This window comes from Pangasianodon hypophthalmus, chromosome 14 (genome assembly GCF_027358585.1).
Source record: "Pangasianodon hypophthalmus isolate fPanHyp1 chromosome 14, fPanHyp1.pri, whole genome shotgun sequence".
Taxonomy (NCBI): Eukaryota; Metazoa; Chordata; class Actinopteri; order Siluriformes; family Pangasiidae; genus Pangasianodon; species Pangasianodon hypophthalmus.
The window spans coordinates 19,601,281-19,615,341 of record NC_069723.1 but is presented as its reverse complement, the minus strand read 5'-3'; the positions used below and the strand labels follow the sequence as shown (position 1 = coordinate 19,615,341).

General features: G+C 35.5%; 3 protein-coding genes and 1 pseudogene across 3 annotated transcripts; 2 read left to right on the top strand and 2 right to left on the bottom strand.

Moving 5' to 3' along the window:
* Positions 1–204: 204 nt before the first annotated feature.
* LOC117599055 (olfactory receptor 1M1-like) lies at positions 205–1,194 on the top strand. The gene has a single exon (XM_034310549.2). It carries the CDS (start codon positions 205–207, stop codon positions 1,192–1,194), a length of 990 nt encoding a protein of 329 aa, XP_034166440.2.
* A 2,979-nt stretch (positions 1,195–4,173) lies between these two features.
* LOC117599054 (olfactory receptor 1M1-like) lies at positions 4,174–5,163 on the top strand. Its single transcript, XM_034310548.2, has one exon. It carries the CDS (start codon positions 4,174–4,176, stop codon positions 5,161–5,163), a length of 990 nt encoding a protein of 329 aa, XP_034166439.2.
* A 2,791-nt stretch (positions 5,164–7,954) lies between these two features.
* On the bottom strand, positions 7,955–8,888 carry LOC113539097 (olfactory receptor 52K1-like; annotated as a pseudogene).
* Positions 8,889–12,878: 3,990 nt separating this feature from the next.
* or40a1 (odorant receptor, family 40, subfamily A, member 1) lies at positions 12,879–13,835 on the bottom strand. The gene has a single exon (XM_026934651.3). The coding sequence runs from the start codon at positions 13,833–13,835 to the stop codon at positions 12,879–12,881; it is 957 nt and encodes a 318-aa protein (XP_026790452.1).
* Positions 13,836–14,061: the final 226 nt, after the last annotated feature.

Sequence of the window (14,061 nt, the reverse complement as noted above, 5' to 3'; positions counted from 1 at the left end):
AGCAATGATAATTTAAATCTTATTTTCACTGCTACAGCTCCACTGATATATGCTGTAAATGTAAATGACCCTTTCATGCTTTCATGTTATAACTGTATACTGTAAATCTAAAGAAATTGGGCTATGCTGAATGTATGTGCTTATTTTTGTTTTGCTTCATTATGTCCATTATTTTAGGCTGGAAATGACGTGAACAAAATCTACATGATGAGTGCTTTGAACCCCAGATTATTACAAAATGCATCACTTGTGCATCCGGAGTACTTTTTCATCAGTGGATTTTCTGGGCTACCTTTCAGCCAATACTACTTTGCTTTTTTAATATTTATCTATATTATTTCACTGTGTGGGAACTCAATCGTCCTTTTAATGATATTAGTTGATCGAAGTTTGCATAATCCTAAATACATGGGGATCTTTAATTTAGCTCTGTCAGACTTTGGTGAAACAAATGCACTGATTCCTAGCCTTGTGAAGACCTTCTTTTTTGATTCACAGTACATATCCTATGAGGCGTGTTTGGCTAACATGTTTTTTACTTTTTTCTTTGCTGGTGGACAGTCTTTAACTCTTGTTGCCCTGGCATATGATCGCTTTATTGCCATTTGCTTACCCCTGAGATACCATGCTATTGTGAATAACTCCTTCATGTTTGCAACTTTAACAGCAATATGGTTATTTAATGTTGTTGTAATTGGCACAACTGTGGTTTTGATTACACAACTTTCATTCTGTAAAACCAATGAGGTAAAGAGCTTTTTTTGTGACCATGGGCCAATTTATACAATTGCATGTAATGACAACAGCATAAATTCCTTCATGGCAAAATTTTGTACTGCAATATACCTCTATGCACCATTGACTGCCATAGTCTTATCATACGTAGGCATTCTGTTGGCCTTAACTAAGATTACAACATGGGAGGGTCGTCTTAAAGCACTCAAAACCTGCATCTCTCATCTCTTGGTAGTAGGAGTATTTTTCCTACCTGTTGTGAGTACATACCTTGCTGCATTAACTTTCTCTCTCCATCCTAATGCTAGGATAATTAATACTTCACTATCAAGAACTATTCCACCCATGTTAAATCCCATCATTTATGTCTTGAACACAAAGGATTTCAGAAGCTTTATAACGAAGATGCTTAAAAAGAAAACCACCATAATTTCCCATGTGCATGCTTTAGCAAACTGAAATCATGCAGTGCTTTCTACATTTAGAGCTCAAATGCCAAAGGACTGTACAGTGCAGGGTTCTTCAAAAGTATCTGCAAAAGGCCAGTGTGTCTACAGGTTTTAATTCCAGTTACGCTGGAGCCTGCCTGATTCCACTTGTTTAATCGTTTGGATTTGATATGGAAATGACTCAAGTATGTGTTCAATTCAGCTGAAATGAAAACCTTTAGTGGTTCCCCTGTTTAAACACACATTCACACCATCAGGGGTTAGATAAGGAGTCACAGAACTACTCTTTCTTTCTTTCTTTCTTTCTTTCTAGGACTAAAGTAAGAAAATTGTACTTAGAAAACTGTACTTGAATGAACTCCAACATAACCGGCTCCCTTTCATTGATCATTCACAGAAAAGTCACATCAGTTTGCTCTAAAATTAAGATCAGCTACTACAGGCAAAAAAAAAAATAAAAAAAATAAATAAATAAAAATTCAGTTTCCACCCATGTTCTTACATTACTTGTGCAGTGAGGTGATATAATAACTCGTATTTTGAGCTCTTATTTTTGTGGTGGTGGTGTTTTTAGCTGGTTCTTAGGCCTTTCAATGTATTTAGCAGTTGTAACTTTTTGACATTTTATCTATAAAACTATGCAAAACATGTACCTGTCATACATCTGAATGTAAGTTCTTAATAAAGAAAGTGATATACTAATGTGTGTTATCTGACCTTAATTCAAATTTGTATATATGCTCCTAAATATATCATACAGTACAGGATGCACAGGTATGTGCACTATATGGTCAAAGGTTTGTGGACAACTGACAATCACACGCATGTATAGGCCTTTCCCAAACTTTTGCCACAAAGTTGGAGGCACACAATTGTACAAGTATGCTGTAGCATCACAATTTCTCTTCACTGGAATTAAGGGGCCCAGCACGACAATGCTCCTATGCTAACTGTATGTTATCAGCTTTGTGTGTCTCTGAAGTTTGTGTGTGGATGTAAGCCCAACTATATCTAGCCCCATACCTTTCCATCTCACATTCTAATGTGATGCAGTGTCTATCGACCAACTAACTCTGGCTCTTTCCCTGCCAGCGAAGTGATAATTTTGAATTTTTGAGTGGTTGTGAGTCACAATCACTCACTACGCTTTTGCTTTCATCAAAAACAGTAGAATGGTACATGAGCTACCTGGTAGGTCACAACACATTGGCTAGCAAAATTTAATCATTACACCTCCGGTAATTCACAGACATACATTAATTATGACTGCTAATCAAAATAGCATAGAAGACGATTACGAATGAGATGGGCAGTCAATTTACATTCATTAATATATTTCTCAAATAGAGCAACATTAATAAATTGTGTAATTTGTATTTACAGTTGTGTGTATGCTGAACTTGATCACTGCTCCTTGAGTTAGTGAATCCCTTCAGCCACAGTTCAGATGACCAAGATTTTTCTTCTTTCATTCAGTGGGTCAGTCTATGAATCGGTGAATCTTTTGGTCATGGCCATAATTCATTCTCCTCTCTTTCACAGAATCAGTTTAGTCAGTGGGTCATTCAGTCTGAGCTGGAGATTTCCAGTGTTTCAGTGCTTCTAATAGTAATCTGTGTTAAAACCAATTCTCCAAAATATGGACATACAATCATGTTATAAAATAGCAATGGATATTAGCTATTTTACATTACTCAAACTGTTTGTTGTATGCCTTAGAAGATGACCAGACTGGACATTTGTACAAACCATGCAACTGAACAAATTGTTGAACAAGTCTTTACGAATCATTTATTCAGTTAATCTTCATTCTGTATACCATGTTATTAAAAAGTAACTCTTGTCTGGTGAACAGAATTATGTGGTTGTTATGGCTGTTCATAATATTATATGGGAGCTAAAATGTAATGTTTATCAATAAGTCCACAATAAACCTATTATGCACAAGCAATGTATTTATCATGAGGCCTCATCAACAGCATACCAAGAATGATGCTGGAAAATTCTATTACTATGATTTGTGAAGCCTGCATGTTCTGCAAACCCTGATGTAAAGGATCATTTCCCTGTTCATTTATTTTTTTTTTCTTTTTATTTGCAACTTATATTGTTCTACAATACATTTCTTGATCATTCAGATCTTAATTTACCTCCTGAGCCAAATGTTTGCTGATCTTGTAGGTTTATTTTACTGATAGCTCACTGCAAACACACACACACACACACACACACACATGTATGTATGTATATATATATATATATATATATATATATATATATATATATATATATATATATATATACATACATGTGTGTGTGTGTGTGTGTATACCTGAGCAAGAACAATATAGGCAAATTCAACTGTTTCTCTTTATTAGATTGTTTTTTTTAAATATCTGCCAGTAGAACAAGATAATGTAAAGCCTGAAATTAGTAAATATGTCTAGAAATAGGCTTATTGGTCTTATATTTGTCATATAATAATTATAATAATAACATGAAATATTACATAACTTTTCCTTTATTAAAGATATCTTCATTTACTTAGATATCATTTTTTGCAGAGCTTACATGTTTGCACTTCCTGTAATATAGGAAAGGAATTTGCATGTATGGTATGTGCCCAGGCCCTGGTTCCCAACAGAGAAACAAGAACACTAGCAGGTGGGTTGTATTTACATCACTGTCTGAGCTGTCACGTGAGAAAAAAATGGTCCAACATCTCTAAATATAATCCATGCGCACAAGTTGAAATTATAGTACAACAAGGTAGAGTAAAATAAAGAGCAATAATAATTTAAATCTTATTTTCACTGCTACAGCTCCACTGATATATGCTGTAAATGTAAATGACCCTTTCATGCTGTCATGTTATAACTGTATACTGTAAATCTAAAGAAATTGGGCTATGCTGAATGTGTGTGCTTATTTTTGTTTTGCTTCATTATGTCCATTATTTTAGGCTGGAAATGACGTGAACAAAATCTACATGATGAGTGCTTTGAACCCCAGATTATTACAAAATGCATCACTTGTGCATCCGGAGTACTTTTTCATCAGTGGATTTTCTGGGCTACCTTTCAGCCAATACTACTTTGCTTTTTTAATATTTATCTATATTATTTCACTGTGTGGGAACTCAATCGTCCTTTTAATGATATTAGTTGATCGAAGTTTGCATAATCCTAAATACATGGGGATCTTTAATTTAGCTCTGTCAGACTTTGGTGAAACAAATGCACTGATTCCTAGCCTTGTGAAGACCTTCTTTTTTGATTCACAGTACATATCCTATGAGGCGTGTTTGGCTAACATGTTTTTTAATTTTTTCTTTTATAGTGGACAGTCTTTAACTCTTGTTGTCCTGGCATATGATCGCTTTATTGCCATTTGCTTACCCCTGAGATACCATGCTATTGTGAATAACTCCTTCATGTTTGCAACTTTAACAGCAATATGGTTATTTAATGTTGTTGTAATTGGCACACTGGTGTTTTTGATTACACGACTTTCATTCTGTAAAACCAATGAGGTAAAGAGCTTTTTTTGTGACCATGGGCCAATTTATACAATTGCATGTAATGACAACAGCATAAATTCCTTCATGGCAAAATTTTGTACTGCAATATACCTCTATGCACCATTGACTGCCATAGTCTTATCATACGTAGGCATTCTGTTGGCCTTAACTAAGATTACAACATGGGAGGGTCGTCTTAAAGCACTCAAAACCTGCATCTCTCATCTCTTGGTAGTAGGAGTATTTTTCCTACCTGTTGTGAGTACATACCTTGCTGCATTAACTTTCTCTCTCCATCCTAATGCTAGGATAATTAATACTTCACTATCAAGAACTATTCCACCCATGTTAAATCCCATCATTTATGTCTTGAACACAAAGGATTTCAGAAGCTTTATAACGAAGATGCTTAAAAAGAAAACCACCATAATTTCCCATGTGCATGCTTTAGCAAACTGAAATCATGCAGTGCTTTCTACATTTAGAGCTCAAATGCCAAAGGACTGTACAGTGCAGGGTTCTTCAAAAGTATCTGCAAAAGGCCAGTGTGTCTACAGGTTTTAATTCCAGTTACGCTGGAGCCTGCCTGATTCCACTTGTTTAATCGTTTGGATTTGATATGGAAATGACTCAAGTATGTGTTCAATTCAGCTGAAATGAAAACCTTTAGTGGTTCCCCTGTTTAAACACACATTCACACCATCAGGGGTTAGATAAGGAGTCACAGAACTACTCTTTCTTCCTTTCTTTCTTTCTTTCTTTCTTTCTAGGACTAAAGTAAGAAAATTGTACTTAGAAAACTGTGTACTTGAATGAACCCCAACATAACTGCCATCCCTTTCATCGATCATTCACAGAAAACATATTAATTTGCTCTAAAATTAAGATCAGCTACCACACGCAAAAAAAAAAAAAAATTCAGTTTCCACCCATGTTCTTACATTACTTGTGCAGTGAGGTGACATAATGACTTTTGAACTCTTATTTTTGTGGTGGTGGTGTTTTTAGCTGGTTCTTAGGCCTTTCAATGTATTTAGCAGTTGTAACTTTTTGACATTTTATCCATAACACTATGCAAAACATGTACCTGTCATACATCTGAATGTAAGTTCTTAATAAAGAAAGTGATATACTAATGTGTGTTATCTGACCTTAATTCAAATTTGTATATATGCTCCTAAATATATTATACAGTACAGGATGCACAGGTATGTGCACTACATGGCCAAAGGTTTGTGGACAACTGACAATCACACGCATATATAGGCCTTTCCCAAACTCTTGCCACAAAGTTGGAGGCACACAATTGTACAGGTATGCTGTAGCATCACAATTTCCCTTCACTGGAATTAAGGGGCCCAGCACGACATTGCTCCTATGCACAAAGCAGGGTACATGAAGACATGGTATGCCAAGGTTGGAGTGGAAATGGTCTGCACAGAGTCCTGGTCTCAACCCCACTGAACACCTTTGGGATAAACTGGACTCTGAATTGCAGTCCAGGCCTCCTTGCCCAACTAATGCTCTTGTGGCTGAATGGGCAAATCCCATTCCAAAGTCTAGTGGAACCCTTCCCAGAAGAGTGGGTACATTTTTGTACTTGATTTGCCCTTTTTGCACATGTGCAACTTATGTAATCTGTGTAGGTCTTTGTAGTCTTTAGTTAGTTCTGTGTAGTCTCATGTAGTTTTGTGTTGTTTATGTAGCACCATGATGCTGGAGGAACGCTGTTTCGTTTCAGTGTGCACTGTACCAGCTGTACATGGTTGAAATGACAATAAAACCCACTAGACTTGACATGACTGGAGGTTATTATAACAGCAAAGGGGGACTAAGTCTGGAAAGGGATGTTCAACAAGAACATATCGGTGTGATGGTCAGGTGTCCACAAATTTTTAGCCATGTAGTGTATGTATAGTACATGGCTGCTTTCAATATTCAGATGCTACTCAAGGATTTAAACAGCTGGTCCAGAACTGAAGTCAACATGTAGCTAGACTCCTAAAACTATGACTGGAAAATGCATGTCTGTACAGGATAATGCAAGTGAGTGTGCAAGAATGTTACTTTTGATATATTACTGCCATCTTGTGGTAGTTCTTCTTCTTCGTGGCATGAGTCTCCATTAGCACTGGAGAGAAAGTCAATGTATAAAATAATGTAATTTGTGGGAAGCCTTTACTGTACACCACTGTAGTAAAATAAATAAATAAATAAATAAATAAATAAATCCTATGTCAATTTTACTCTACTTATTGTATAGATTTATTTTCCTGTTTCTGTGGTGTGTGAACGAAATCTGCAGGGCTGTCTTAAAACATGTCTCTCATTTGGTGGTAGTAGGAGTATTTTTCCTCCCTGTATTGGGTACATGGAAAGCATTATGTTAACGTCCAATAACTGTTCTTTGCAGAAAGCTTAGGGAGGTTTTGAGGTTAAAACCTTTCTACATATTTTGGACAAATATATGTATGTTTCTTAAAGTAGAGATATCAAAGAATGTTATAGTCAGAAAAACCCAATACTGGTTCAGAATTTAGCCACAGGGACATTTAAAGTTAATGCTGGATCCTTACACTGTATTGGCTTCCCTTGTCTTCTGGGGGTCTCATGTACATAAATAAACAGTGCATCTGCACACTCAGTATGTGGAGTACTGAAACCTCTGATGCTGAATAAAGAAACAACTGCCATCAATCCATTCATTTACGGAAGTAGATTTTATACACTCAAATCATCTAAAACATCATAGATAAATTCAATTTGAACATTTTACGTAGGTTATTTATTCTCTAATAGGCTACTAAGTTAATCTGTCAGATATTATTTTCTGTCTGACAGTTAATCCCCTAATGCTGAATTATATAAGACTGAAGTTTACTGAAGCAAGCATATTTGATGCACATTAAAATAAAATGCTGGAATTTCTCCTAATCCTCTACATTGTGGAATGTAATTTAAAACAACTTTATAGTATTCTTTGCTTTTATTCCATCGACAGTTTTAAGTTTGGATGGTCACAAAAAAGAAATACACAGAGGAAACAAAAAGTGTTATTGCTAATTTAATTGTGTTCATATTCATGAAAATATATATCAAAAATTTCAACAAAGAGATTGGCACACAACTGTGCATGCAACAAAAAATTAATACAATATTCTAGTTGCAGTTCCTGTTTTACTCAGAGACTCATGATATTAAATATGATATGCAATTATAGTGAACTGTTCGAAAAACTTTGCTTGAATAATTAACACTTTTTCATTAACTGAGGTGACACTTTCTGTGGCTTAAAAAATTTCAGCAACTTGTCTTGCAGTTCCTCAGTCTTTAGACTATATATGATAGGGTTTAACATGGCTGGCAGTGTACTGGACAGTGTCAGAACTGCTGTGAAAAGATCAACTGATTGCACTAATCGCAAATTCCCTAGTATGTAAGCCAAAATCACTGGCATATAATAAATGAGGACCAGGACCATGTGAGTAAGACAGGTGTTGAAGGCCTTCCAACGTTGGGTTGTAGACGCAATTCGCAACACTGCCACCACCACTATGACATATGAGCAAATAATAAAAGTCAGAGGGCCAAGCAGAACAGCTAATGTCTTAGTAGTTGCCAGATTCCTGTTATAAGAAGTATCTCCACAAGCTAGCTTGTAAACTTGGCCATGCTCACAGCAACAGCTTGGCACCACTCTTGATCTACAGTAGGACAGACCACTGGCCAGAGCTACAGGGTAAAGCTCAATCAAAAATACCAGAAGCCACAGCCCAGTTATGATAAGCACCATCCTCAGATTAGTATTGATAGTAGGATAGCGCAAAGGAAAGCAGATAGCAATCAAGCGATCATAAGCCAATAGGGCCAGTGAAAAGGACTCCATGTCACCAAAAAAGTGCATGAAAAACATCTGGGAGAAGCATGCTTCAAAACTGATGTGATTAAGGTTAAATACAAACACAGGAACCATTTGTGGAATAATAACACTGTTTATAGAAATGTCAACTACGGCAAGGTTACAAATGGCAAGAAACTTGGGGTTCTGTAAACTGGAGTTCATCAAGATTACAGTCAGAAGGATAAAATTACATAGTAAAGTAATCAGGTAGATAATTGCCAATGCCAGTATCAGATAGTTCTTACTGCTCAAAGAATTGAAAGCAACTAGATAAAATCCATTAGCAAATATATCCGTCCCATTGGTGCTATTAAAGCTTAAATTCATTTGAATAGCTTCTTCACACCTGGAAAAATCAAATAATACTTTTTAGATTAAAATGCCAATTATACAAATGTATACAATATATATGTTTTTAAAAGCCAAGTTCAACTTTGAGTTATAGATTTTATCTATATTTCAATTCATATTTTCAGGTATCATGTGACTATCAATTATATTCAGTGCATATTACAAGCTTGACTTACAAACCAGGTTCAGACTCCACTCAACCACGGCATAAGGCAGAGTGAATATCACAAATATAAAGAGTTGAGGAAAATGTAAAATGGTGATTTGGGAATAATTAGTAGCTGTGTGTACCAACAAAGAAACAATTAGCTTTGTAGTTCAGCTAATTATACCAAAGCTTTCTCTCAAGTACCTAATTAGAGGATAAATAGGATTGCCTATTTAGTATTTATCAGTGTTGACTTTTAATATTTCCAACCTGTTAAAGAACAACTCACTGATATGACCCTTAGGGGAAAGACTAGAATAATTAAGTGCTTGTCATTTTTCCCCTCATATACCAGAGGCCAAAAATAACCACTGACGAATGACCATGTAACCAAAACATTATTAGTCATCAGAGAAAAAGAAAAGTGAAAATTATTATAGTTGAATTATACTTATTTATATAATTATCTGTATAGCTTTTATACTGTATACTGTACTTACTTTATATTTTATGATATAAATAACAATCATTACTCATTAAATTTGTATAATATATGAAATTGCTAGTTCTATCTAACTATAATTATAGTATTATTATACAAAAATGAGGGTGGCACAGTGATGGATGGCAGTGCTGGATGGCAGCACTGCCAGCTGATAGCTCCAGGGTCTCTGATTCAATCCTGAGCTTGGGTTATTGTCTGTGCAGAGCATGTCCTCCCGATCCATGTTGGTTATTTCTGAGTTCTTTGGATTCCTCCCTTCTCCCAAAAACAGGGCAGTAGGTGGATTGGCTAAATTAAATTGCTCCAGATGTGAAAGAGTGTGTGAACATGTGTGTGCATGGTGCCCTGCAATGGACAGGTGTGCCACCCAGAGTGTAATTCTGGTTCATGTCCAGTGTTCCCAGGACAGGCTCTGGATTCACAACAACCCTAACCAGGATAAAGTGGTTATTGATAGTGAGTATGTACTTGAGTTTTCACACTCAGACTTTTGTCTAGACCCAAAGCTGTTTGCACTGAGACATTTGTTTGAGTATGAAAACTGTTTTCTAACATGGAACCTAATAATAATTAATTAATTAATAATTATTAATTCATTAAGGGAATTAATTAATCTTAGGTCCGAAATTAATCTTAGGTTTGCACTGAACTGTTGAATAAAGTTTTTGCTTTAACTTGACAGACATGTAGTGCATGTGCTGCTGAAAACCCATGCCTTTAGGTCAAATGACAAGACAGCCCTAAGCACAGCAAGAGCCAATCTGTGCCAGGCTATCAGAGAGGTGAAGTGCAACTCTGAACAAAAAAATCCACAGACAGTTTTTAAACATGAAAGGGGTGGCAAGGCATTCAGGCCCATACTGACTACAAAGTGACCTCACATGTGCGATGATGATGCCTTACTTCTAGACACACTGAATGATATACACAGTTTGAAGCACAGAATAATGAGTCGGCAAGCAAGACTGAACCCCACCCCCAATCCACCAACCACCTACTTTGTCTGTCCTACCAGACATCTTAATTGATGGACAACTGACTGGCTCAGAGAGACTGCATATGTCTCATAGGACATCTGCAGTCTCTCTGAGCCAGTCAGTTGTCCATTAATGCTTCAAGATGACTACCCTCATCTATGTACCAAAGAAATCATCTGTGTCCTGCCTTAATGACTAGCGGCTCACAGCAGTCACAGCAATCATCATGAAGTATTTCATGCAGCTAGTCATGAAACATAAAGAGCAGTCTTCCCTGAACACTAGACCCATTTCATTTTATCTAACACTTGAACTGGTCTACGGAGTATGCCATATCCTCTTCCATTCATCTGTCACTGACCCAGCTGGACAAAAAGAACAATTATGTGAGAATGCTGTTTATAGGCTTTAATTAAGCATTCAACACACCAATCCCACAGCAACTTGAAGACATCACGATATAGATTAAACATTTACTTGGTTAACTTGGCCTTTTCTCAGTTCTTACCTCGTTAAATATCATCTTTGTTATTTATAATAATTCTCATAGATTTAAAGTTATCTCATTAGTGATTGTAGATTGTTTCATCAATGTCTTTATCATCAATAGTTCATTTTGTCCTCTTGAACTTATATGCAGTATGAACTAAGAATATGGCTCAAAATTAAATGTGATGTATAAATAAAGATTATTATATTATCTTATTATTTATTATTACATAACAGTACTATTTAAATGTTTACGTACACAGGACCTATAACCCAGAATTAAGCGATGACTCTCAAAAACCTGTCAGGTGATTGTCATGAAGCTATGAAGCAACTCAACTCCTCTCTTTTGATTTTAGTCCAGTCTATAGACTGATAAATTATGTCCTTTAATTGAACTTTATATGGGCAGGCCATTATCATATTATATTATTATTTTTCCATTATCAGGTTTATCTCAGTACTATAACAACATGAAATACTGTCCCCATGTACTGTCATCAAATATATGATGTTGAAAAAAGGAAAAAAAAAAACATATGACACTTTTGAGTCTTTATTTTGATTTATTGATGGTTTATTGACTGTAGAGTGCCTGACGCAGGTTATCCAAATAAAGTGTTACTGATAAATTGACAATCATGTAAAGCAGGGAAAACACAAGACAATGCTTTCAGTATAGTTGAAGTATATAAGCTGTCTAATCAAAAGGGGGCAATAAACTAATCCATATCTGCCATTCTACATGCTGTAGATTGTCTAACCAACAACCCATCACCATTTTCAAGATTTGTGTTAAACTGTTACTTTGGGCTATTTGCTGCCATCCTGTGGTAATTATGTAAGATATTCATAAGAATTCTGCTGACATTACTTAGAAAGAATCATGGAGATAATAATAATAATAATAATAATAATAATAATAATACAATTGGAACTGTATATATATATATATATATATATATATATATATATATATATATATATACACACAGAAATATTAGGCACATGCAAAGAAATGCTGTAAAGCAAAGATGCCTGTAAAGCAAAGACCAGTAAAAATTAATAAACTATACAAATTAATGTTTGGTGTCACAACCCTTGCTTTGGAAAAAAAAAAAAAAAGTTTTCTCAGACTCTCACTTTTGACTGTCGCACTTGCTTTTTTTTGCATGCAAAATCCAGCAGCTCCATTATGATTTTTGTCTGAAAAGTGGTCTGTTACATATGATGCTCTCTTTCCTGACATAAAAATAATAATAATAAAAAAAAAATCTGTAAACATTTTTGTATTTTTGTTGGAAAATTAACATTTTTGTACTGACTCAATAATGCAGAAGTCATAAAATAAACATATATAACAGAATTTGTACTAAAAATAGGGTGTTTCATATATACATGTGTACATACATACACACACACACACACACACACACAGGCATAGTTAGGCATAGTATGTGGATATTTGTCACATTTTTGTTTTTTTGTGTTAGAACTCATTAGACTATCTTTCTGTATGCTGTAACTCTGCGGTGCAATGCTTTGCAAAATTTTAATTCCAGTGTCAACCATTTAGCTCAAAGAATCAATTAATATAACCCTACTAGTCCTAGCCCTAATAGCCTATTTTACATGTTATTGTCCAACAGCTAGACTCCTAATGCTGAACTGCAAATGAAAGACAGATTACTGAAAAATAAATTTCTGTTTCTGAAATTTGTTGCAAACAATCATATTTGCTTATTTTCCTTTGTCAGTGTGGTGAATTGATCTAAAACCTTCCCCTGATTGATTAACTATTGTTTATTCAACTGTGTTTGATACTTTTTGTGGCTTAAAAAAAATCAGCAACTTGTCTCGCAGTTCCTCAGTCTTTAAACTATATATGATAGGGTTTAACATGGCTGGCAGGGTGACACACACTGTCAGAACTGCTGTATAAATATCAATTGATTGCAGTAATTTCAAGTTCCCTAGTATGTAAGCCAAAATCACTGGCAGGTAATACATGAGGACCAAGATCATGTGAGTAAGACAGGTGTTGAAAGCCTTCCAACGTTGGGTTGTAGACGCAATTCGCAACACTGCCACCACCACTATGACATATGAGCAAATAATGAAAGACAAAGGACCAAGCAGGACAGCTAATGTCTTAGCAAGTGCCAGTCTCTTGTTATAAGATATATCTCCACAGGCTAGATTGTAAACTGGGCCATGCTCACAACAACAGCTTGGCACCACTCTTGATCTACAGTAGGACAGACCACTGGCCAGAGCTACAGGGTAAAGCTCAATCAAAAATACCAGAAACCACAGGCCGGCTATTATAAGCACCATCCTCAGATTAGTATTGATAGTAGGATAGCGCAAAGGAAAGCAGATAGCAATCAAGCGATCATAAGCCAATAGGGCCAGTGAAAAGGACTCCATGTCACCAAAAAAGTGCATGAAAAACATCTGGGAGAAGCATGCTTCAAAACTGATGTGATTAAGGTTAAATACAAACACAGGAACCATTTGTGGAATAATAACACTGTTTATAGAAATGTCAACTACAGCAAGGTTACAAACGGCAAGAAACTTGGGGTTCTGTAAACTGGAGTTCATCAGGATCATGGCCAGAAGGATAAAATTACATAGCAGTGTGATCAGGTAGATACTTCCTAATGCCAATATCAGGTAGTTCTTATTGCCCAAAGAATTGTAAGCAACTAGATAAAATCCTTTATCAAATGAATCTGTCCCATTGGTGTTATTCATCTGAAATGCTTCTTTACACCTGGAAAAATAACACAATTTATTTTTTCATTAAACATGTAAAAAACATCAACAAGTTAGGAAAAGCAAAATTACTACAATGCTCTATTACATGCAATACATAATAAAAGCTTGACTTACAATCCAAGTACAATTAGTCCACTCAACCTGACCAAAAGACCCAGGTAATATCACAAATATAAAGAGTTGACAAAAATGTAAATGGTGA

What these genes read in the sequence shown, in the direction of transcription:
- LOC117599055 (XM_034310549.2), top strand. Translation starts at nt 205, where the DNA reads ATGATGAGTGCTTTGAACCCCAGATTATTACAAAATGCATCACTTGTG.
- LOC117599054 (XM_034310548.2), top strand. Translation starts at nt 4,174, where the DNA reads ATGATGAGTGCTTTGAACCCCAGATTATTACAAAATGCATCACTTGTG.
- or40a1 (XM_026934651.3), bottom strand. Translation starts at nt 13,835, where the DNA reads ATGAATAACACCAATGGGACAGATTCATTTGATAAAGGATTTTATCTA.